Genomic DNA, 23,280 nt, shown 5'->3' on the forward strand with positions numbered 1-23,280 from the left:
AAAGCTTCATAACATGAATTTATGCAATGTGCTTGATAAACTCAGAATATGTTCACCAGTAAGTGATATGAAAAACAACTTTTAAGATTAAATTCAAGTAAGTTTTTCCCATACTTTGAGAAATATTATTCTCACTGGAACAAGTCTAAAATGAATCTTTTTTTAAATACACCAGATGCCACCTAATTCAATTTTCTGGATCACACACAGCATCTTCCTACCTCTACCATAACAGACTCTAACAGAATGAAAATAGTTCATATTATGAACTGAACTAGAAAGCAAACTATTTATTATAAGAATTAGTAGCATTTAATAGGAATTAGCACTCTTATCAATTAAAATTTGAATCCAGATAGGAAAAAAATCTCTTAATGTTTCAAAAAATTTTAAAAACACCCCAACTTTCTAGGTAAAAAAAAGGAAGGCAATAATATAGAATCCAAGTATGGTATTAACAACTATTCAAAAATGGATGTTCTTCTCAGTTTCAAAATAGAGTGGAGAGAACAAATGAATAGTCTATAGGCTCCTTCCAGCTCTCATCCAACATTTGTTCACAGCAGCTACAGACAAGTTATCTGCAGCCATGCAGTTTTCAGGATGGGAATAAACATGTCTTTGCTGTCCTGAGAACAATTACCCAAGTGCCACTACAATAAGAATTTTTGATTAGACAACACCTGAAAGGATATCTAGTGTACCCTCTCTGTATTTAAAAACAAGGAAACTGAGGCTCAGAGAGATTAAATGCCCTAGTAATTCAAACAGGTATATTTAAATACCTGCAAGATCTAGTAACTTTTCCCAATTATTAGAGTATATGAGAGTTATATGGGTTAACTCTAAGGATCTGAACCACTGATTCTCCTTCTGAGATGGAATGGGCCTTTGGAAATTTACCATCTGTGTGATCTTGAGCACACTGAAACCTTTCTAAGCCCCAGTTTCCTCTTCTGTAAAGTGTAGAGAATACCTACTCTAACGAGGTGGTTGTGAGAATTGCATACGGCTTGTAAAGTGCTTAGCACATCGATTAGCAAATAATAAGCATTCAAAACCAGGTAGCTATAATTTTTACTCGGCCCTGGCAACATGGCTGCCCCTACTGTTTGAGAAAACAGCGAACTCCATTCATTAACACAATGGACAGGTATTCATCCACCAGAGCTTTTCCGGCCTACCACATTCTGCAAACAGCAAAAAACCCCACTCAACAACCTATTTCACTACATTTCAAATCCACCCTTTACACTGTTAAAAAACAAAATACTAACTGCTGCCAAATGTCTTCTACCACAAGTGGCACGTTGAATTTGTCAACTAGATATTGAAGGGGATTTTCTGGCTCCACCCAAAACATGGAGAATAAATGATGGGAAAACAAGGGGAAGATAAGGTCACACACCTGAAATGGAATTCACAGAAGCTTCTTCTCAGCTCATTTAGTTGTGAGTAGATAGGTGGGTGTCAGAAAGCAAAACGCTACCTTTCAGCATCATAAAGCAGGAATAATGGCTACCTCAACAAAATACAATTCCCCAGGCCTCTCAACATAAAAGAATCCGTTTCCTGGTCCTAGTAATTAATACGCACACGAACAACACCTGAGCATCCTTCTCAAAAACTGAAGGCTAAGCTGTATCCGAGCTGCAATACACCCTAGGACTACATAAATATATGAAAAACTCCTACTAAAGGGCGAGACAAAATTACGGAGAATATCGCCTTGAAATCAACAAGGTGGGGATCATGTTATGCCAAAAGGCGTCTCCATGGATAAAGTCCCGATCCTCCATTCTCATGACACTGCAAAACCCACCACCCTCTAAGGAAATTACAGGAACCACCCGCAGCAACCAACCTCAGCAATCGGCATCGATCAGATCGACCCCTACTCAAACGGCGCTAAGTACCGTGGGTCCAAGCCCCTCCCTGGAGCTGCTAACTCCCGCGCTGACTCCACACTACCTCACTTCCTTCCAGTCCTCCCTGCTATGCTCAACCCCTGGCATTTCTCACCAACCTTCGCCACTGACAGAAAAGGTAGGAACGAGATAGACTTCCTACACTTTGTTCGGGGAGTACCAGAGCCACACATACCCGTCCCTATTACGATCACGTCAAACTCCGAAGGGAGATTATCCGCCATCTTGAGAGAAAACGTGTCATGTGACTATCGCTTGTGGAAATGAGATCAAGTCAGGCATTGCCCTGGTAGAAGGCGGAAGGGAAAACAGTGCATTCTGGATATTGTAGTTCTTGGGTGGCCGGTCCAGGTAGGCGGCTACAACATTTTATTTGAAATGTTTACGCGAATGTTAAAAGTTCAATTTATTTTCCAGGCAGAATGCAGTGGCTCATTTAGCCTGGAGGTTTGAGGTAGTAATGAGGTGGAGATTTTCACTCTAGCTAGCTAGGATGAATGTGGGGAAACCTGGGTGTCCCTTGACGATGAAGCAAGAATTGGAATATATGAAGGGTGGAGTGAAATTGAAAGGGGATTGCTCTGTGAACAAAGGAAATTTTCATTCCAGTCTTGAAACTGTTTCCCCTAGCGTGTCTGTTCTTTTGTTTTGGCCTCTGAGGCATAATTTTACGCACCAACACTTTAAAACTATATCCCATATATTTTTTGCCTCCATACCTCCCCAACGAAAACCCACGAAAACCGTCTCGCCCTAGTCTAGCCCTGCTTTCTCCAGAATGGAACCTAAATTGAGTCTGCATTTGTTCTAGTTAGTCCAGCCGGACATCCGGCAGTATATATTTAGAAAATTAGCCTTGCTTTACAGCAGTGAAAAAAGATATGAAAGCATAGTAGTTGCTTGATAAGCGTCTAATGATTCTGAATCTAGTTTTTTATACATATGCACGGAGTCCATACAAGATTCTTCTGATAAGCTGCTGCAGAAATGACCATGATAAAATGGCCTTTATAGTAAAGTGATTGTATTTGATGAGGGGCTTTAGGGTTCGTTGTGTAGTTATTTTATAAGCGTTTCAAAATAATTCAAAGCGAGTGCAGTAGTGGACCTTCCCTTAAACAACTTGTCCTCTGAATCGTTTGTGGTTTCCCAGTCACACTGTTGTTCCTCCAGCATGGGATTATCTTCCCATTCTCTACCTAACATATCTTTAAGATTCAGTTTAGCTTCTACCACCTCCTCCTTTTATGTCCTCCCTATATTGGGTTAAATTTCCATAGGTAGTGCTAACATTCTGTCATAGTCTTCCATATTGCCCTGAAATTATTTGCATTTAGGTTGGTTCCTATACAGTACACATATCTACATATGTACAAAAATACACACCCAGATAGGCCTAAATTATAAGACCTTCTATGACAGGGACTGTGCCTTATCTTTTTACCCCCTGCATCTAACGTGGGCCTCTTGCTTAGTAGGATGCCAGTGTTTGCTGAACTGGTTAGTTCTGACTCCCTTAATAGATGGTAAGTACTGTGAATACAGGGACTGAGTATTCCATCTTTATATCTACCCACAACTATCATGTGTCATATTTTGAAGATACTCAATACCTGTTTCTTTGCTAAGGTTCCATGAAAATTCTTTAAAACTGTACTTTACTGGGGTTGGGTTTTGTTTTGTTTTGCTGCATTTTGCCATAATCTTTAGCAACATTTTACATGCTTCATTAATTTATTTTATGGGTTATCTGGATGTATTGAACAATTCTTTTGTGATACGGTCCTCTGATGAATATTTTGTGTAAGAGATTTCTTTGAGAAGTGTAAGGTATTGTTCAGTAAATCACTCTGCCATTTGCCTTGATATGAAAAGAAAGTTTTGAGTACTATCAGAAGTGAAATAGATCTTATCTGTTAGATCTATGAGATTCTTAATACCATCAGTGGAAATGAAAATTAATAGATTTCCCAGAGTAAACACAGGAAACTTTCCAAAATCTCCTTTAACAGTGAGAAGCTATGGATGGGTAGTTAAAAACATGATAAATTAAGGTATCTCTATCATACTTTGGCAATATCTGTATACTTGTGTGTGTATCTTTTTCAATATGAGTGTATCTTTCTATGGATTCAGAAATTTTATAACAATCAGACACACTGTGAAGACACTACTTATCATTTCATTCAATTTTCCTCAAATATTTATTGAATACCTACTATGTGCAAAACACTGATTTAGATGATGGAATTACAGCAATGAATAAAACAGACAAAAACCTCTGACTTCATTAAGTTTACATCTAATAGGGTATAAAACAAAATAAACAAGTAATTGCTCTGTCATGCTAATATTCCAATATGTTTTGCCTCAAATATGAAATCCCTTTTATTCTGAAGTTAGAAAGCAGGACCCTTGGAAAAATAAATTTGCCAGCCTATATTTAGCTGTCCTTCCTCTATTACACACTCTCTGAACATGGAAAATATGGTTACATTAGAAAAAATTAAAAGCCTCTGCATGGAGAAAGTGTTCAAAATACCTTTTATTTCAAATGTATTTTTATAGATCTCCTGTAAAGTAAAGACAAATATAGGGGTTGATAATGTCGTAAAATAGCATGAAGCAAAGCAGCTTAATTGCTGTCTATTCTGTTATTCTAAGGATGTCTATTTTTGAGAAGTGAAATATTTTATTTGGATAAGTCATAGTACGAGATGATGGATACATATTGACTTACCCTATTAAATCACTGTGATCCTAATTTTGTACTTAATGGTTTCCTGAGTTGAAAACCATAATTCCCTGAATATTTACCTTGTATTCAGAAGGTTACATAACTGTGTGATCTGACATAACAAATGTTTATAAACTGGTAATTTAATGGTCTCTATCCCTGGCCTTTCCTTTGAGCTCCAGATCCATATATCCAATCCCTTACTCAACATCTCTTCTGAACATGTCCACTACTGAACTCCTGAACATTTCAGCCCCACTCCCAAACCTCTTCATCCAGTGTTCCCTACCTCAGAAATGGTACTACCTTCTAATTAGTTACTCAAGTCAAAAACTTAAGAATTATCCTTGATATATTATTCTCTTTCACTCTTAAACCACTTCATCATCAACTCTTGCCATATCTATCTCAAAGTTATATTGTAAACATACCCACCTCTCAATCTGGACTGCCCCCATAATCTCTTGCCTAGACTACTACAATAGGCCCCAGCTCGACCCTTGATTTATGCTTGCTTCTCTCCAGTCCACTGTAGAGGAGAGTAAACTCTTAAAAATTCAAATCTAGGGGCATCTGGGTGGCTCAGTCATTTTAGCGGCTAACTCTTGATTTCAGCTCAGGTCATGATCTCACAGTTTGTGAGGTTGAGCCCTGCATCAGACTCCACACTGTCAGCACAGATTGGGATTCTCTCTCTCCCTCCCTCTCTCTCTGCCCCTACCCTGCTTGCACTCTCTCTCTCAAAATAAATAAACTTTTTTTAAAAAAAGATTTAAAAAAAATTTAATTCAAATATAAGGGCACCTGGCTGGCTTAGTTGGTGGAACATGTGACTCTTGGTCTCAGAGTTGTGAGTTCAAGACCCACATTGGGCATAGAGGTTACTTAAAAATTAGATCTTAAAAAAATTCAAATCTAATTATGTCCTCCCCTACCTAAAATCGACATGATTTCCCATTACTCTTAAAATACACTCCAAAATTTTAAGCATGGTCTAAAAGTCCCTGCTGAACTCTCCAGGCTCTTCTCATACCTGTCACCCTTCTCTCTCTAAGCTCCATCCATATTGTCTCTCCTTCATTTTGTCTGATACACCATGCTCCTTCCTTCTTCAGGGCCTTCATTCATGTTCTTCCATATTCCTGAGGTATACTTTTGTCCTTCTTCTCCCTTTCTCCTAGCTTAATCCTACTCATTTTGCAGTTCATTCAGAATATCACTTTCTCTTGTAAGTCTTCATCTAATCCTCAATCTACCTTAAGTCTCCTTTTACCCTATACTTCTCCTTTGTTCAACTTTTCATGATTGGAAATATCAAATTACTTATGCAGTTTCTTATTTTACATCTGTTACCCTCCTAGGAGGTGAGTTATGCAAAGGCGAGGGCCATACCTATGTTTTTAATCATTATATTTCCAGTACCATCATTCAGTGCCTAGCATATAGTAGGCACTGAAAAATATCTGCTGAAATCCCACTTCTGGGTATATATCCAAAGCAAATAAAATCACTATCTCAAAGATATATCTGCACTCCTATGTTCATTACAACATTGTTCACAGTAGCCAAGATATAGAAACAACTTCAGTGTTCATCAACAGATGGAGATATATATATGTATGTATATATATATATATATACACACACATATATATGTATACACACACACACATATATATATATATATACACACACATAGATACATATATGTTTACATAGATTTATACAAATGAATATTAATCATCCCTTAAATAGAGAAATTCTGCCACCTGTATTTTTTTACATAATATATTTAGGAGATCCTGTGTTCTCAGAACATATAGGGACACCTCATTTTTAATGCTTTCCTATAATTCCATTGTATGAATATGCCATGATTTTACTTAATATTCCTCTATTGATGGATATTTAGTTTTTTCCTACAACAAATGATATTGCAATGAACATCATTTTCTTGGAGAGGCAGTATAGAATAATGGTTATGAGTTCAGACTCTTCGCCAGACTTCCTAGGTTGGAGCCCCAATTTTATCTTCTACCAACTGAATGGTCTCAGATAAGTTACTTAACATTTCTTAACCTCAGTTTCCTCATATGTAAAATTGCAACAATAATATAACTTACCCTCCACGGGAGTTATGAGGGGTAAATAAAGCCCTTAACACTGTATTTGATGGTAGTAAGCACTCAATAAATAGTAGCAGCAGCAGTAGTAGTAGTAGTAGTAATAGCAGCAGCAGTCATTGTGAGCATGTGGGAGATACCAACTTCCATCAATCAGATTGGCAAAAATGAAATTATTTGATAGCATACAGTATTGATAAACTTCTGAGGGAGCAAGCTCACTCATACAGTGCTAATGGAAGTGGAAATTGATACAATTTGTTGAAAGAAATTTGGCAGTATTTGTCAACATTTTAAATGCGTATATTTGGTGATTCGGCATTTTCTCATTTTAAATTTATCCTGCAGACTAGTGAATTGTTTTATTCATATGTCAAATGATATGACACCATATTGATCCTCTCAATATTTCTCTGACTTTTGGGTTTTAAATTCATGTGACCAAAATAAAACTTTTCATGTTAATAGTTATTTTTGACATGTGGTATTATAGAATATGTAATTTTTTCTTAAGTAAAATACAAATTCTCTCCTTCCCTAATGGCTTGGGAATTGAACATATAAGCATATTTAAGAAAGGCTTATATAAATTCAAGGACTGTAAAAGTTAGTACTATGAGGGTAGGGATCTTTGTTCACTGACTCCTAAGCATCTAGAAGATGCCTGTAATTGAATAAGAGCTTAACAAATGTTTCTTAAATGCTGAAGGAGTGGATATCTAAAATAATCCCCTACGAAACACCTTTCAGTGCCATGGCCAGCCTTTTTCCCAAAGTGTCTTCTGGGGAAAAGTAATTCTGTAGGATGTTAATAGGGGTTGCACTATCAAATACAATTAGAGAGCAATAAAAGTCAAATGGTTTCTTTACTGGAGGATTCTTCAGATATTTTATAATAAATATACATGTGAGCTATGAAGATTTCTTAATAACCTTAAAAAAATTTAGTATACTTGACAAAATAACATTTAAAGGAAGAACATACTTTGGGAAACACTAGGCTGGACTATTGGTCTAACTCAGAATAACATTTCTTGTGTGTTTCACAGATGATGTTTTTGTCCCACCATCATTAAGACACAGCAAAAAAATTTCTAGGAGTGATAATGGGACCAGATGGACCAGAACTATTACATACATACTTGTTCCAAATGTCAGTGTTACTAGTACAGTTTATGATCCAGCAGTCATATAATTTTAGACACCCATGTGTGCACACACGTACACACACAAATTCAATTCACTACCATGGAATCTCATTCTTACTATATTGTAAACAACCAAACTTACCAGACACTGATCTAGTATAAACTAAAGTAAGAGTGCCAGATAAACCACCGATACTCTAAGTTTATCTTTAAGTTTACAAGAGCTTCTTAGAAAATAGTTATGTCTGTATGAATGTGTATCTCTTAACACTGTGAAAAACAAGTAATAACAGTTAAGGAAGTAAATTATTAACTCCTTAATACAAGTTTCAGACTTACAAAGGAAAAACTTTTTTTAATGCAGAACTAATGTTTGAGCTTGCTTTGAATTAAAAATTTTCTATCTCTAACCCTGTGGTTGTAGTGATAATAAAAATTCATGAGCACAAGTATTCTGGACAGTAAAACATAGCTAGAAGTGGAGAAAATCCAGTCTACCGGAGAATAACCTGAAACTACCCAAAGTTGTACTTTTGTGAGCATACACACTCTTTGAGGTATACCCAGTTGAAGTCAGCTTGGACTTTTCCATTTCAAATATATACAAATATTATCCCATCATACTATTTTCTGTTGTATAAAATTCAGGTTCTTTGAGTTCATGTTCATTTTTACCTTCAATGATAATCAATGTTGTGAGAGCAATTATTTCCACTATATCAGAAGTATGTTTTAAATACGAGTTTTAGTATCAAAATGATTATTTGTACTATTGTATTTGTCAGTTTATTCAATACAAAAATATTCAGAATACATTTGTATTTTTTTTCACTTTCCTTACAAAACAAAACAAAAAAGCTATGAATAATTTGGTGGGAATTTCACAAATCCTTACAGATAGTCTTGCTGTTCTTCTTGTAGCTGTTTAATTGTAATGTCAGTAATAGAAAACAACATACCAAATTTTGCATGGATGAATAAGCACAGTCAATAAGGAAGATTTAATAGAGTAAATCTAATACTGGATTAAACATTTTCTGCATAGCAGACCATAAAATGGGCATTTATTTTACCAATGGATCCTTGGCATTAGAAGTAAATAGAAGTGCATACCAACGTAATTAAACTGAATATTCAGTGGCCTGATTGCAAAGTTTTCCTACATTTTGTTGTGGTAACATCCTGTTAATTAGAATTGTCTAAACATATTCAAGCACACATATTGAAAAAGTTACGTATAAACATTTCATTTGCATTTCATCATTCAATAAATCAATTTGTTTTATTATCCTCAGAGTTTGAACATAGTAAACTTTCTGTATGATTGCACAAAGTAAAAAATTCAAATATATGGATGGGGTGCCTGAGTGGTTCAATTAGTTAAGCATCCGACTCTTGATTTCAGCTCGGGTTATAATCTCACAATTTGTGAGTTCAAACCCTTCATCAGGTTCTGCACTGGCAGCACAGAGTCTGCTAGAGATTCTCTCTCTCCCTCTCCTTCTGCCCCTCCCCCACTCACACATGCATACATATGCTCTCTCTCTCTCTTAATTTCTCAAAAATAAAATTAAATTAAAATAAATTAAGAATGGGGTACCTGAGTGACTCAGTCAGTTGTGTCCTACTCTTGGTTTTGGCTCACGTCATGATCTCACAATTCGTGAGTTTGAGCCCCACATCAGGCTCCATGCTGACAGAGTGGAGCCTGTTTTGGATTCTCTCTTCCCTCTCTCTCTGCCCCTACCCCACTCGCATGTGCTCTCCCTCTCTCTCTCTCTAAAAATTAATAAACTTAAAAACATTTAAATATAAAGAATGAATGAATGAGTGAACACATGAAAACTGCAATATGGGATGGGTTCACATTTGAATAATATTTGATTTTTCATTTTTCATTAAAAAAATCTTTTTTTCTTAAAAATGTTTGCTTATTTATTTTGAAAGAGAGAGATAGAGCACAAGTGGGGAGGGGCAGAGAGAGAGGGAGACAGAAATCCCCAGCAGGCTCCATGCTGTCAGTGTAGAGCTTGATTCAGGGCTCGAACTCACCAACCCTGAGATCATGACCTAAGCTGAAGTTGAACACTTAACTGACTGAGCGACCCAGGCACCCCATAATAAGAAAAAAACTTCTTAATTTAAAGATATATTTAATCTCAGAGGGTGAATTATTCCCCCCAAATTTGCTTACAAAACCTCATATCAAAGTTTTTAACATGGCTATTTATAATAAAATTTTCAAATATTCTATAGTTTGTACTAATAGTATCTCTTATTACTTGTACTTTATCAGTATAGTTTTTTTTACTATAATGCATTTATGCTGTTTTTCAATGCAAAAGCATTTTTAATTAATTAATCTTTATCAGGAAATAGTTGAATAACCTAAGATTCAGAACTTTTATTTTCTTTAATCCTCAAGGATAATGTTTTATTCAGTCAATGTATGACTCAAACCATTAGGAATAGAGTCATTTCATGTTTGGACTAACTTTGTGACAAGTTTGACTATAATGAGGGCATTTGAACTATATTTTATATTCTTTATAGGTACAAAATAGGAGTGTGGAGAGAAATATATGAAATACCTGCTAAAAAGCAGGAATTGTCTCTATATTTCTATAGTACTAATGTCTACCATCGCCACTATACCTTCTCATGGATGCTTTCCCTCCTTCCTCCTGCCAAAAGGCCACAGTCATGTTTTAAATATCACATGACTTCAACCCTCTAGCCATAGTTGATTGAGGACAAAGAATAAAGCTGACCCAAGAGAAACCATGGCTTGCAAAGATTTATGCCTAAACTTGAGGCCTGTTTTAAAAAGATAACCTGAGCCAATCAGACTCCCTTTTCAGGAAATTCTAAATAAATGACATAGAAGATGCAGTATAAGAAAAGCCAAAACAAAATACTGAGATTCGACTTCACTGTAAGGTGAGTTGGAGCAGCCATTATGTAAGGCATCCATCTTTTGTATGCACTTAATCAAGATAGGTACTAGAGGAAGTCAACTGCTAAAGAGAAAGGAGAGTAGAGGAGATATGGAGAGAGGAGTATGATTGCCATGAGAGCAAGAGCAAGTTCCTGCCCTGAGAGAAGAGTTGTGATCTCTGTCCCATGAAGATCAGCTGTGTTTTGTTTTATCCTTCAATTCCTGTAAACTCCAGTGTATCCTTACAGTAAAACCCCCTTTTCTTCAGGTAGCTTGGATTAATATTGAGACAAAAAGAATTTTGTTTAAAAGATTTTAAAGTGCCCATGTAGCCAAGAACAAGTTAGTACACAGGCCCTATAAAATAAGAGGCAGTTACAGACAGTTCTTTGTAAACTATTTCTCCACCTGAAAATTACAGCTTAAAGAGGTTTTAAAATTATTTTTTAATGTTTATTTATTTTTGAGAGAGACAGAGTATGAGCTGGTGAGGGGCAGAGAGAGAGGGAGTCAATCCGAAGCAGGCTCCAGGCTCTGAGCTGCAGCACAGGGCCCAATGTGGGACTCAAACTGAGATCTTGACCTGAGCCGAAGTAGGCCGCTTAACAGACTGAGCCACCCAGGCACCCCTGAAAGAAGTTTTTATTAGCACTATTAAAATGCTAGAAATATTAGTTCAAGTCTAAATAATGCTCAAGAAATCATAGGAAAAAACATATTTAAAAAAAATTGATCTCTCCTTTTGCCTTCAGCTCATTTCATAGCCAAATTACTCCAGGCAGCTGGAAAAAGCTATTTTTATTCTTAAAACCTCTGGGGAAGTGTATTTCATTCTTTTTTGCCCATTTATTCATGGTTAGGAATCTCTGTCACTGCAATATTGGTTTCTGTAATTTTTAATGTTAAATTTGGAGTAGTAAGTGATGTATTAAAATATTAATATGACATCATGACATGATTGAAAATAAAACAACTAATGCCAATTCATCCTAGCATTCAAACCTCCATACAATGCTCCCAATATAAGCATGGTATCATATGGAGTCTGTCAGAAATAGTATATATTATATATAACTATCAAAACACATGAAATTAGCTGCATTAATGGTGAAACCTCAGTTTCAGTCCTAATTACTCTACAGTAGTATGCAAATTACAAGTATTCATCAAGATGGGAAAATCAAAACTGTGGCAGCCAGCCAGCCTCCAAAATGGCATCAATGGGACTCATATCCTGGAAGTCATGCCCTTGTGCAGTCCCTTGCCACATAAAATCAGCTAGCCTGTGTACAAATAGGATTTTGTGGGAATGATGAAGTTTGACTTTAGAGGACAAGTCATTTAAGACATTGCAATTTCCACCTTAATCTGTCTAGGATCACTTGCTCTGGGAAAAGTCAGCTGTCATTTCATGAGAAATTACAACAACTCTTTGGAGAGGTCTATGTGGTAATAGCTTTTGCACATATGCAGCAGGGAACCAAGGCCTCTTGCCAGCAGCCATGTGAGTGGTTGATCCATCTTGGAAGTGTATCTTCCATCTCCAGTTAAGCCTTCAGATGACTACAGCCTCAGCTGCCATCTAGACTGCAACCTCATGAGAGACCCCAAAACAGAACCACTCAGCTAAGCTACTCCTGAAATCTTGGTTCATAGAAACTGTGAGATAATAAAGGTTTATTCTTTTAAGACACTAATTTCTTTTCTTTTTTAAAAATTGTGTAGTTCTTTAATGTTTATTTATTTTTGAGAGAGAGAGACAGAGAGATAAAGCAAGCAGGAGAGGGATAGAGAGAGGGAGACATAGAGAATTCCAAGCAAGCTCTGTCCATGCTGTCAGCACAGAGTCCAACACAGGGCTTGAACTCACCAAACCGTGAGATCATGACCTGAGCCAAAATCAAGAGTTGGACCGACTGAGCCACCCAAGTGCCCCTAAAACACTAATTTCTTAGGTGGCTTTGTTATGCCCAGAATTCGTGATCCCCAAAGACCGCCAGGAAGCCAAGTCTGATGTAAAAGCAAAAGAGCCTTTATTCGAGCTAGCTCGAGCTCAATCCCCTACCTGCACCAACGCAGCCGTGAGATACGGTGAGATACCGGGGAGAGAGAGCGAGTTTCAAAAGGACAAAGGTTTTATTGGGGCCTAGGGGCAGTTGGTGAGGTAATGGCTGTGGCCTCAGCCGATGGGCTGGGGAAGGGTCCGAGTCCTGTTAGGCAGGTGAGCGGGAGGTTACTCAAGGGGAGGAGGCGTGGTCAAGGTGAAGGACACAGAACAAGATGGAGTTGGCCGGCATAGTCCCGCCCTTTCAGCTTCTTATTCAGCATTTGGTAGCTAGTAAAAAAATAGCACTGTAATCTGAAGATGACATTTCAATCATGCTTTCTCATGGTGAGAGCTGCCACTGCTACATCCAAGAAATCTATGCCCCATCCCATCCCAATGATTTAGTCAAATCAAGCCCTAATCTAACCTTTCCAGCATTATATACCACTACTCCTCCACTACCTATACTCTGATCCAGCAAAACTGGTCAAGTCACTGTTTCCTGAACATTTTTATGTCTCCATGTATTAATTTTTTTCTCTCACTGAAAAGCATTTATTTTTCCTATCTTTATTGTAAACTCACACATTTCCTTCAGAATCCCTCTGAGCTGCCACCTGCTTCATGCAAGCTTTACTGATGATCTCTGAAATTGGTTTATATATCTTCTTCCATTTAAGTCCTGTATTATTGGAGACTATGTTAGTTGCAAGTGACATAATCCCACCTCAGACTAGCTCAAGCAAAAAGGACATTTACTGAAGGGAAATTGGCAGTGTAATAAGAGAACACTACGCTTGTGTCATCCCATGAATACAATTGGATAACTATAAAATCATCTTAAATACCCCAGAAATTTATCTGAAGATTGGCAGAACAAATTCCAAAACTGAAGGTAGAGAAAGGCCACATCAAAGAAGGTAGAAAGTGCACAGATGCAGTTTGAGAGAGAAATGGTGTGTGGCTGCTGCATTGGGAAGGGAGCCACAGTTGCATAGAAGGGCGAGACAGACTAGCACACAGGAGAGTGTATGGGGGGAAATAAATCCTCATAGCAATTTTCTTGGAAAGCACAAGGGACTAAATTTTGTGAGTTCTTGCAACCAGTGAGGGTTAAAGCCTGAATTTTTAAAGGTTAGCAGGCATGGCTTGAATAGAGCCTGAGGGCATTGGGGCTGTTCTTGGAGAGAAGGCAGGGCCAACAGCCCATGGACATGCAGCATGGAAACAGCAATCTGAAGAGTGCCTGGGGCACACAGTGGGGAGGTTATTTGCTCATCTCAGAGTGTGTCCCAGAGAGGCAGCATTCATAGAGAGACCCCTCTCAGAACAAAGGAACTGACAGGTGCCATTTTCCTCCCTTACCCTTCAGCATAAGCACAGGACCACCTGCGGGAACCACCGCACAGCAGATACTCGCTACCTAATTTTCTTACAACAAACCCTACCTCCCACACTCTAGGTGAACCCCCCCTTTCCAGTCACACTTGCCTCAGTCCCAGCATGGCAGGCCCCCTCACCCAGAAGACAAGTTTAAATACCTGCCTGCACCTCATCTCCTGACTCAGGAAATTTGCAGGGCCTTGGTTCCAACAGCAGTGACAACTGGTCTTATTTCACAAGCAGACCAGAGCACATCTGGTAAGATTGCACCACATTTAGGCCAGAGACCCAACACTGTCCACAATAAGCAAAGAGAGCCTCTGCAGATGACTGGCCTGAAGGATAAAGTAGTCAGCACAAAACAGCAGCATGCATGCAGCACACATTGGAGACACTCCTGGTGCACCAGGATCTGGGAAACATGGGACACTACATGGCAGGGCACTATAGGATCTCTTCTTCATAAGGCTATTATCCTCAAGAATAGGAGACATAGGTGACTTTCATAACATAAAAAAGCAGGATCAGAAACTTAGAAAAGATGAGAAGACAGAGTAATTTATCCCAAATGAAAGAACAGGACAAGTCCATAAGATATAAGTAACATGCCAGATAGACAATTTAAAGTAATGATCATATATACTCACTGCATTTGAGAAAGAAATGGAAGGCATCAATAAGACCCTTAACACAGAGATAAGGAATAGCATAGCAGAGTTAAAGGGCTCAATAAACAAAATAAAAACATTACTGATGGAGTAAACAGCAATCTGGAAGATGCATAGGAACAAATTAATAACCTAGGAGACAGAGTAATGGAAAATAATCAAGCTGAACAAATGAGCAAAAAAAGAATTATGCAAAATGAGAATAGGTTTAGGGAACTCAGTGACTCCATCCAATGTAATAATATTTGTATTATAGGAGTCCCAAAAGAAGAATAGAGAGAAAAAGGGACATAAAATTTATTTGAAGAAATAATAGCTGAAAACTTCCCTAATCTGGTAAAGGAAACAGATACCTATGTCTACAAGGCACAGAGAACCCTAACAAATTCAACAAAATCAGGTGACACCAAAATATATTGTAATTAAACTGGCAAAATATACCCACAAAGAAAAAAAATTTAAAGGAGCAAGGCAAAGGAAGACAGTAACATATAAGGGGAATATTGTAAGATATCTAATATCTCAAAATATCACTGGATTATTAAGCAGAAACTTTCCAGGCCAGAAGGGACTCAAATGATATATTTGAAGTGCCGAATGGGAAAAATCTGCACCCAAGAATACATTATCCAACAAGGCTATCATTCAGGATATAAGGAGAAATAAAGAGTTTCCCAGACAAACAAAAAATAAGAAGTTAATGACCAGTAAACCAGCCCTGCAGAAAATATTAAAGGGGACACTTTGGAAAGACCAAAAGTGACAGTATGAAGGTAGAAAACACAAAAGCCATAAAGAGGAATATGTCTGTAAAAAAATCAGTCAAGGAACTTACAAAATAAAAGGATTTAAAATATGATACAATATACCTAAAACATTGGGAAAGTGAGGAGTAAAGAATGGGTTCAAATTTAAAAGACCATCATATGAATATAGACTACTATTTGCAAAAGATGTCATATAAAGACCTAATGGACACAAAAAATAAAAAAAAAAACTAATGAATATGCAAAGAATAAACAAATCTAAATATATCATTAAAGAAAACCAGCTAACAATGCAAAAAAGAAAGACAAGAAAGGATCAGAGAAAACCTTCAAAAACACTCAAGAAAGAAGTAATAAAATGGCAACAAGTACAAATCTATCAATAATTACTTTGAATGTAAATGGACTAAGCAATCAAAAGAAATAGGGTGACAGGATGGATAAAAAAAACAAAACTCATTTATAGGCTGCCTACGAGAGACTCATTTAGACCTAAAGACATCTGCAGATTGAAGCTGAGGAGATGGAGAAACATTTATCATGCAAATGGACTTCAAAAGAAATATGGACTAGGAACACTTATGTTGGACAAAGTAGAATTCAAAACAAAGACTGTAACAAGAGACAAAGAAGGACACTATATAATAATAAAGGAGAAAATCCAACAAGAACACATAATAATTGTAAATATTTATGTACCCAACATGTAGCACCCAGATATACAAAAAGTTAATAACAAATGTATAGAAAATAATGGGTATAATACAGTAGTAGTAGGGGAATTTAACACTCCACTAACATCAGTGGACAAATCATGTAAATAGATAATCCACAAGGATAATGACTTTGAATGATACACTAGAACGGATGGATTTAACACATATATTCAGAACATTCCATCCTAAAACAATACACATTCATTTCAAGTATGCATGAAACATTCTCCACAATAGATTACACATTAGCCCGTAAACAATCCTCAACAGGGTGCATGTCTAGCTCAGTTCATGGAGCATGCAACTCTTGATCTTGGGGTTGTAAGTTTGAACCCCACCTTGGGTGTAGAGATTACTTAAAAATAAAATCTTAAAAGAAATAAAACCTCAACAAATTTGAGAAGATCAAAGTCATACCATGCACCTTTCTGACCACAATGCTGTGAAACTAGAAATCAAACCCAAGAAAAAATCTGGAAAGACCACAAATACATACATGGGGGTTAAATAACAAGCTACTAAACAATGAATGGGTCAATGAGGAAATAAAATTTTTAAAAAACCCATGGAAACGAAAATGAAAACACAAAATGAAAACAAACCTTTAAGATGCAGGAAAAGCAGTTCTAAGAGGGATGTTTATAGTAATATAGACATACCTCAAGAAGCAAGAAAAATCTCAAATAAAAACCTAATCTTACACATAAAGGAACTACAAAAAGAACAATAAAACCTAAAATGAACACTATAAAGGAAAAAATAAAGATAAGAGGGGAAATAAATGATATAGACACTAAAAAAACCAATAGAAGACATCAATGAAACCAGGACGAGGTTATTTGGAAAAGTCAATAAAATTGAGAAACTTCTACCCAGACTTATCAAGGAAAAAACAGAAAAGACTACATAAAATCACAAGTGAAAGAGGGGAAATAATAACAAACACCAGAGAAATACAATTATAAGAGAATATTATGAAAAAATATATGCCAAAAAATTGGACAAACTAAAAGAAATGGATAAATTCCTAGAACCATATGAACTACCAAAACTGAAACAGAAAGAAATAGAAAATTTGAACAGACTGATAATCAGCAAAGAAATTTAATCAGTACCCAAAGCTCCCAACAAACAAAAGTCCAGGACCAGAGGGCTTCACAGGTGCATTCTACCAGACATTTAAAGAAGAGTTAATACCTTTTCTTCTCAGAATATTCCAAAAAATAGAAACTGAACGAAAATTTCCAAATTTATTCTATGAGGCCAGCATTACCCTGATTCCAAAACCGGATAAAGACAACACATAAAAGAGAACTACAGGTCAATATCTCTGATAAACACAGATGCAAAAATCCTCAACAAAATGTTAGCGAATCAACTCTGACAATGCATTACAAATTATTCACCACAATCCAGTGGGATTTATTCCTGGTTTGCAGAAGTGGTTCAATATACACAAATCAATCAAAATGATACATCACACCAATAAAAGAAAGGATAGAAACCATATTATCCTTTCAATAGATGCAGAAAAAGCATTTGACAAAATACGACATCCATTCATGATAAAAACTCAACAAAGTAGGTATAGAGGAAACATACTTCAACATAACAATGGCCATATTTGAAAAACTGACAGCTAACATCATCCTTAATGGGCAAGTACTGATAGCTTTTCCCCTAAGATCAGGAATAAGACAAGGATGTCCCCTCTCACCACCTGTATTCAGCATATTACAGGAAGTACTAACCACAACAATCAAACAACAAAATGAAATATCCAAATTGGTAAGGAAGAAGTAAAACTTTCATTATTTACAGATGACATTATACGATCTATGGAAAACCTGAAAGACTCACCAAAAAACTGCTAGAACTGACAAATGAATTCAGTAAATTTGCCAGATACAAAATCAATGTACAGAAATCTTTTCCATTTCTATACATCAAATGAAGCAGCAGAAAGAGAAATTAAGAAAACAATCCCACTTGCAATTGCACCAAAAATAATAAGATACCTAGGAATAAATTTAACCAAAGAGGTGAAAGATCTTTACTCTGAAAACTATAAAACACTGATGAAAGCAATTGAAGAGGACACAAAGAAATGGAAAGACATTCTGTACACGTGGATTGGAATATTGTTAAATATTGTTAAAATATTGTTAAAATGTCTATATACCCAAAGCAATCTACACATTTAATGCAATCCCTATCAAAATACCAACAGCATTTTTCACAGAGCTAGAACAAACAATCCTAAAATTTGTATGGAACCACAAAAGTCCCCAGATAACCAAAACAACCTTAAAAAAGAAAAGTGAAGCTGGAGGTATCACAGTTCTGGACTTCAAGTTATATTACAAAACTATAGTAATCAAAACAGTATGGTACTGGCTCAAAAATAGACACTTAGATCAATGGAACAGAATAGAAAATCCAGGAATAGACCCAAAATTCTATGATCAACTAATCTTTGACAAAGCAGGATAGAATATCCAATGGGAAAAAGACTCTTTAGCAAATATTGTTGATAAAACTGGACATCAACACACGAAAGAATGAAACTGGACCACTTTACTACACCATACACAAAGTAAATTCAAAACAGATTAAATACCTAAATGTGAGATCTGAAACCATAAAAGTCCTAGAATATAACACAGACAGTAACTTCTCTGACAGCAGCCATAACAAGTTTTTCTAGATATGTCTCCTGAGGCAAGGGAAACAAAATAAAACTGAACTATTGGGACTTCATTAAGATAAAAATCTTCTGCACAGCAAAGGAAACAATCAACAAAACTACAAGGCAACTTACAGAATGGGAGAAGATATTAGCAAATGACATATCTGATAAAGGGTTAGTATTCAAAATATATGAATAATTTATAAAACTCAACACCCAAAAAACAATCCAATTTAAAAATGAACAAAAGACATGAACAGTTTTCCAAATCATCCATATGGCCAACAGACACATGAAAAGATAGTCATCATCACCATCAGAGAAACGCAAATCAAAACTATAATGCAATATCACCGCACATATGACAGAATGGCCAAAATCAACAACACAGGAAGCAACAGGTGTTGGCGAGGATGTAGAGAAAAAGGAACCCTCACGCACTGTTGGTGAGAATGTGAACTGGTGGAGTCACTGTGGAAAGCAGTATGGAGATTCCTCAAAAAGGTAGAAATAGTACTACCTTATGATGCAGCAATCACACTACTGAATATTTACTGAAATAATACAAAAACACTAATTCAAAGGGATATATTCACCCCAATGTTTATAGCAGCATTATTTACAATAGCCAAGATAGGGAAGCAGCTCATGCGTTCATCAATTAAGGTTAAAGAAGACTTGGTGTATACACACACACACATATACACACACACACACACACACACATATATATATATACATTGTGTGTGTATATATAGTGTATATATATACATATATATGTATACACCTACAATGGAATATTATTCAGCCATAAAAAGGAATGATGTCTTGCCACTTGTTATGTCATAGATGGAGCTGGACAGTATAATGCTAAGAGAAATAATTCAGTCAGAGAAAGACAAATACTATATAATTTGACTCATATGTGGAATTTAAGAAAGGAAACAATTGAGCAGAGGGAAAATAGACCAACCAAGAAACATACTCTTAACTATGGAGAGCAAATATATGGTTACCAGAGGGGAGGTTGTTGAGGTATGGTTTAAATAGGTGATGTGGATTATGGAGTGAATTTTTTGTGATGAGCACTGGGTGATGTGTAGACTTGTTGAATCACTATATTGTACACATGAAAATAATATAATATTGTTCTTGGGGCGCCTGGGTGGCTCAGTTGGTTGAGCGTCTGACTTCAGCTCAGGTCATGATCTCACAGCTCGTGGGTTCGAGCCCCGTGTCGGGCTCTGTGCTGACAGCTCAGAGCCTGGAGCCTGCATCATATTCTGGGTCTCTCTCTCTCTCTCTGCCCTATCCCGCTCATGCTGTCTCTCTCTGACTCTCAAAAATAAATGAACTTTAAATGTGTGTATATATATATACATACTGTTCTTAATTAACTGAAATTAAAATAAAAATTTCAAATGCATTTGTTGATTCACATAACAAGATATGGAGGTGGCTTAACTATGACTGAATCCTGAGACTCAAACTCAAACAATGCCATTCATTAGTTCTCTGTGTCTCCCTTTCTTGGTCGCCCTCTCTCTATCTCTATCTCTCTCTCTCTCTCTCCCCCATTTCTTGGTCCTGATTCCCCGAGTACCTGTGAAGATTTCCTTTATTCCATAGGCAGTCTCTTTGTTGGGGAAAATAACTGTTAGAAAGATACACATTAAACCCTTACAGTTTGTTATTCAAAAGTAGTCTCTCCATCTCTCCCCAGGTCCCTATATAAGGGCAGTCCTTGATTGCTCCTGTCATCAGGGTCTCAGCAGAAATTGAGGGCACACTCAACCTTGGTAGTTTATTATCAGAGTTTGGGGAAACCTGCATAGAATCTTGCAGCAATTACAACAGAAGAGAGCTTTTATCATGTATGGACAAGAATTGGTAAGAAGCAAGAAGAGTTAGCTGTGCTCAGAGAGGGTAGCTATATGGAGAAGGCCACCTGGCAAGTGTTGTTAATTCAGTAGATGATTGTAGCCAATTCACAGCAACTTTGAGAGGAACAGAGACTAGACCTATGTGGTTGTAGTATGGAACATGGAGAATTTTCTTAAAATGAGACTTTCAAAGTAGGTTATGGTGAGATCCTGAGGGACTTCGAATGGAAAACTAATTGTGGATTTTATATATATGTAACTGGAAACACGAAGCTTTTTGTATGGGAAAAGATATAATTATATCCTTAGAAGAAAATGTTGCTTGTGATATGAAGACTATAGTAGAAAGAGCAGGAGGTAGAATGATCAGTTAGGAGGCTATTGTAATACTTTAGAAAAGGAAAATGCTGAAACCAGAGCAGTGGCAGTGAGAAGGTAATGAGAATGAATTTGGGAGACACATAAGTAGAAAAGACAAACCAGTCAGTATATTGTGGGTGAGTGTGAGGATAAGTGAAGAGAAGTCAAACTTAACCCTAGATAATTAGAGAATGACAATGAAACCAAAGATTTTATCAAAGCTACCACATTGCTCAGTTTTAGGAGGCACCATTCACATTGTGAGCTATGTGAAAGGCATCCTCTGGAGTAGTATTGCACATAGATTTCGCAGTCTGCTCAACTGTAAGTAAAAGTCCTGGTTTCTGTATCCTTCCTGTATTGAGAAAGTACCATTTCTGAGGCAGCTATGTGGCTCAGTTGATTGAACGTCCCACTTCAGCTCAGGTCATGATCTCATGGTTCATGAGTTTGAGCCCCACATCCAGCTGGCTGCTGTCAGTGCAGAGCCCACTTCAGATCCTCTGTCCCCCTCTCTCTGCCCCTTTCCCACTCACACTCTCTCTCTCAAAAATAAAAATTAAAGAAAGAAAGTACCATTTCCTATTATTGACCAATGGAAGTTTTAATGACACTGATTGCTGAGATGACAAGTAACCTATATAGTAAATGGGGAAAATGTGAGAGAATAAAATTTAGGTTAACAGCAAGTTAACAAGTAAAGTTGAATAACAAGCAAAGTTGAATCCAGTGAAGTGACTAGGGCTGTGTTTAAATATTATTTACATATTAGTTTACTATACTGTTTTATTTGCATTGTTATAAGAAGCAGTTGTTTGGGACTAATAGGCTTTCAAACTAGTGTTTCCAGGGTCAAGCATAAAGCAGAGTTTATCAGTTTATTGAGAAATAATTCATATACCACAGAATTAATCAATTTAAGGTGTATAATTCAATGGGTTTTTAGTTTATTCACGGAATTGCGCAATAATCAAGACAGTCAATTTCATCACCTCAAAAAGAAACCCCATACCCATTAGCCATTACTCCCTTATCCTTTTTGGCATCACTCCCACCCTACTTCTCAGCCTCTATAAACCACTAATTTACTTTTTATCTGTATAGAGTTCCCTGTGCTGGACATTTCATATGAATGGAATCATACAATATGTGATATTTTGTGACTGACTGCTTTCAAATTCCAATGTATGGATATACAGCAGTTTGTTTATCCACTCATTTAGGGATGGGCATTTAGGTTGTTTCTATCAACCCATTACTCATAATATGAGTAATGCTGCCATAAATAATCGTGTACAAGTTTTTGAGTGAACGAATATTTTCATTTCTTTTAGGTATATACCTAGGAATGGAACTGATGAGTCATGTGGTAACTTCATGATTAATGGACTGAAGAACTGCCAGACTGTTTTCCAAAGTGACTGAACCATTTTATATTCCTGTCAGCATTGTATCAGGATTCTTATTCTCCACAGCTTTGCTAACACTTGTTGTTATCTTACTTTTATGCTAGCCATCCTAGTAGATGTGAAATAGCATCTTTTTTTTTTTTTTGAAATAGCATCTTATTGTTATTTTTATTTACATTTCCCTAGTTGTTCAGGTCTAGTAGCAGAACTTCAAACCAATCCTCACATTTAGGATAAAGCAAAGGTTATTTAAAAATCTTGAGATCAGTTTATTTAAGATATATTTACATCATTTCTTTGAGTATATTAATGAGAAAGAATAAAAATTTCTTAAAGGATACATTACGTAGACCTACTAGGTTCAAGACACTAACAGAGTGTATAAAAAGACACACAAATGAGTTATAATACTAGGCATTAGATGATAAATGCCACTATAAAGAAATAAACAAAATGTCATGAACATATAAAGGAAGGAACTCTT

The 23,280-nt window shown here is 36.5% G+C and overlaps 1 protein-coding gene across 3 annotated transcripts in view; it reads right to left on the minus strand.

The window, feature by feature from the left end:
* Positions 1-2,199, minus strand: part of CHM (CHM Rab escort protein) — a 265,730-nt gene extending 263,531 nt beyond the window's left edge. For all 3 annotated transcript variants that reach the window (XM_045051291.1, XM_004000686.5, XM_019824049.2), the window contains exon 1: positions 2,104-2,199. In XM_045051291.1, the coding sequence (XP_044907226.1) occupies positions 2,104-2,152 (49 nt within the window). In that variant the 5' untranslated portion in view covers positions 2,153-2,199. The remainder of the gene's footprint in view (positions 1-2,103) is intronic.
* Positions 2,200-23,280: the final 21,081 nt, after the last annotated feature.

This window comes from Felis catus, chromosome X, assembly GCF_018350175.1.
Source record: "Felis catus isolate Fca126 chromosome X, F.catus_Fca126_mat1.0, whole genome shotgun sequence".
NCBI lineage: Eukaryota > Metazoa > Chordata > Mammalia > Carnivora > Felidae > Felis > Felis catus.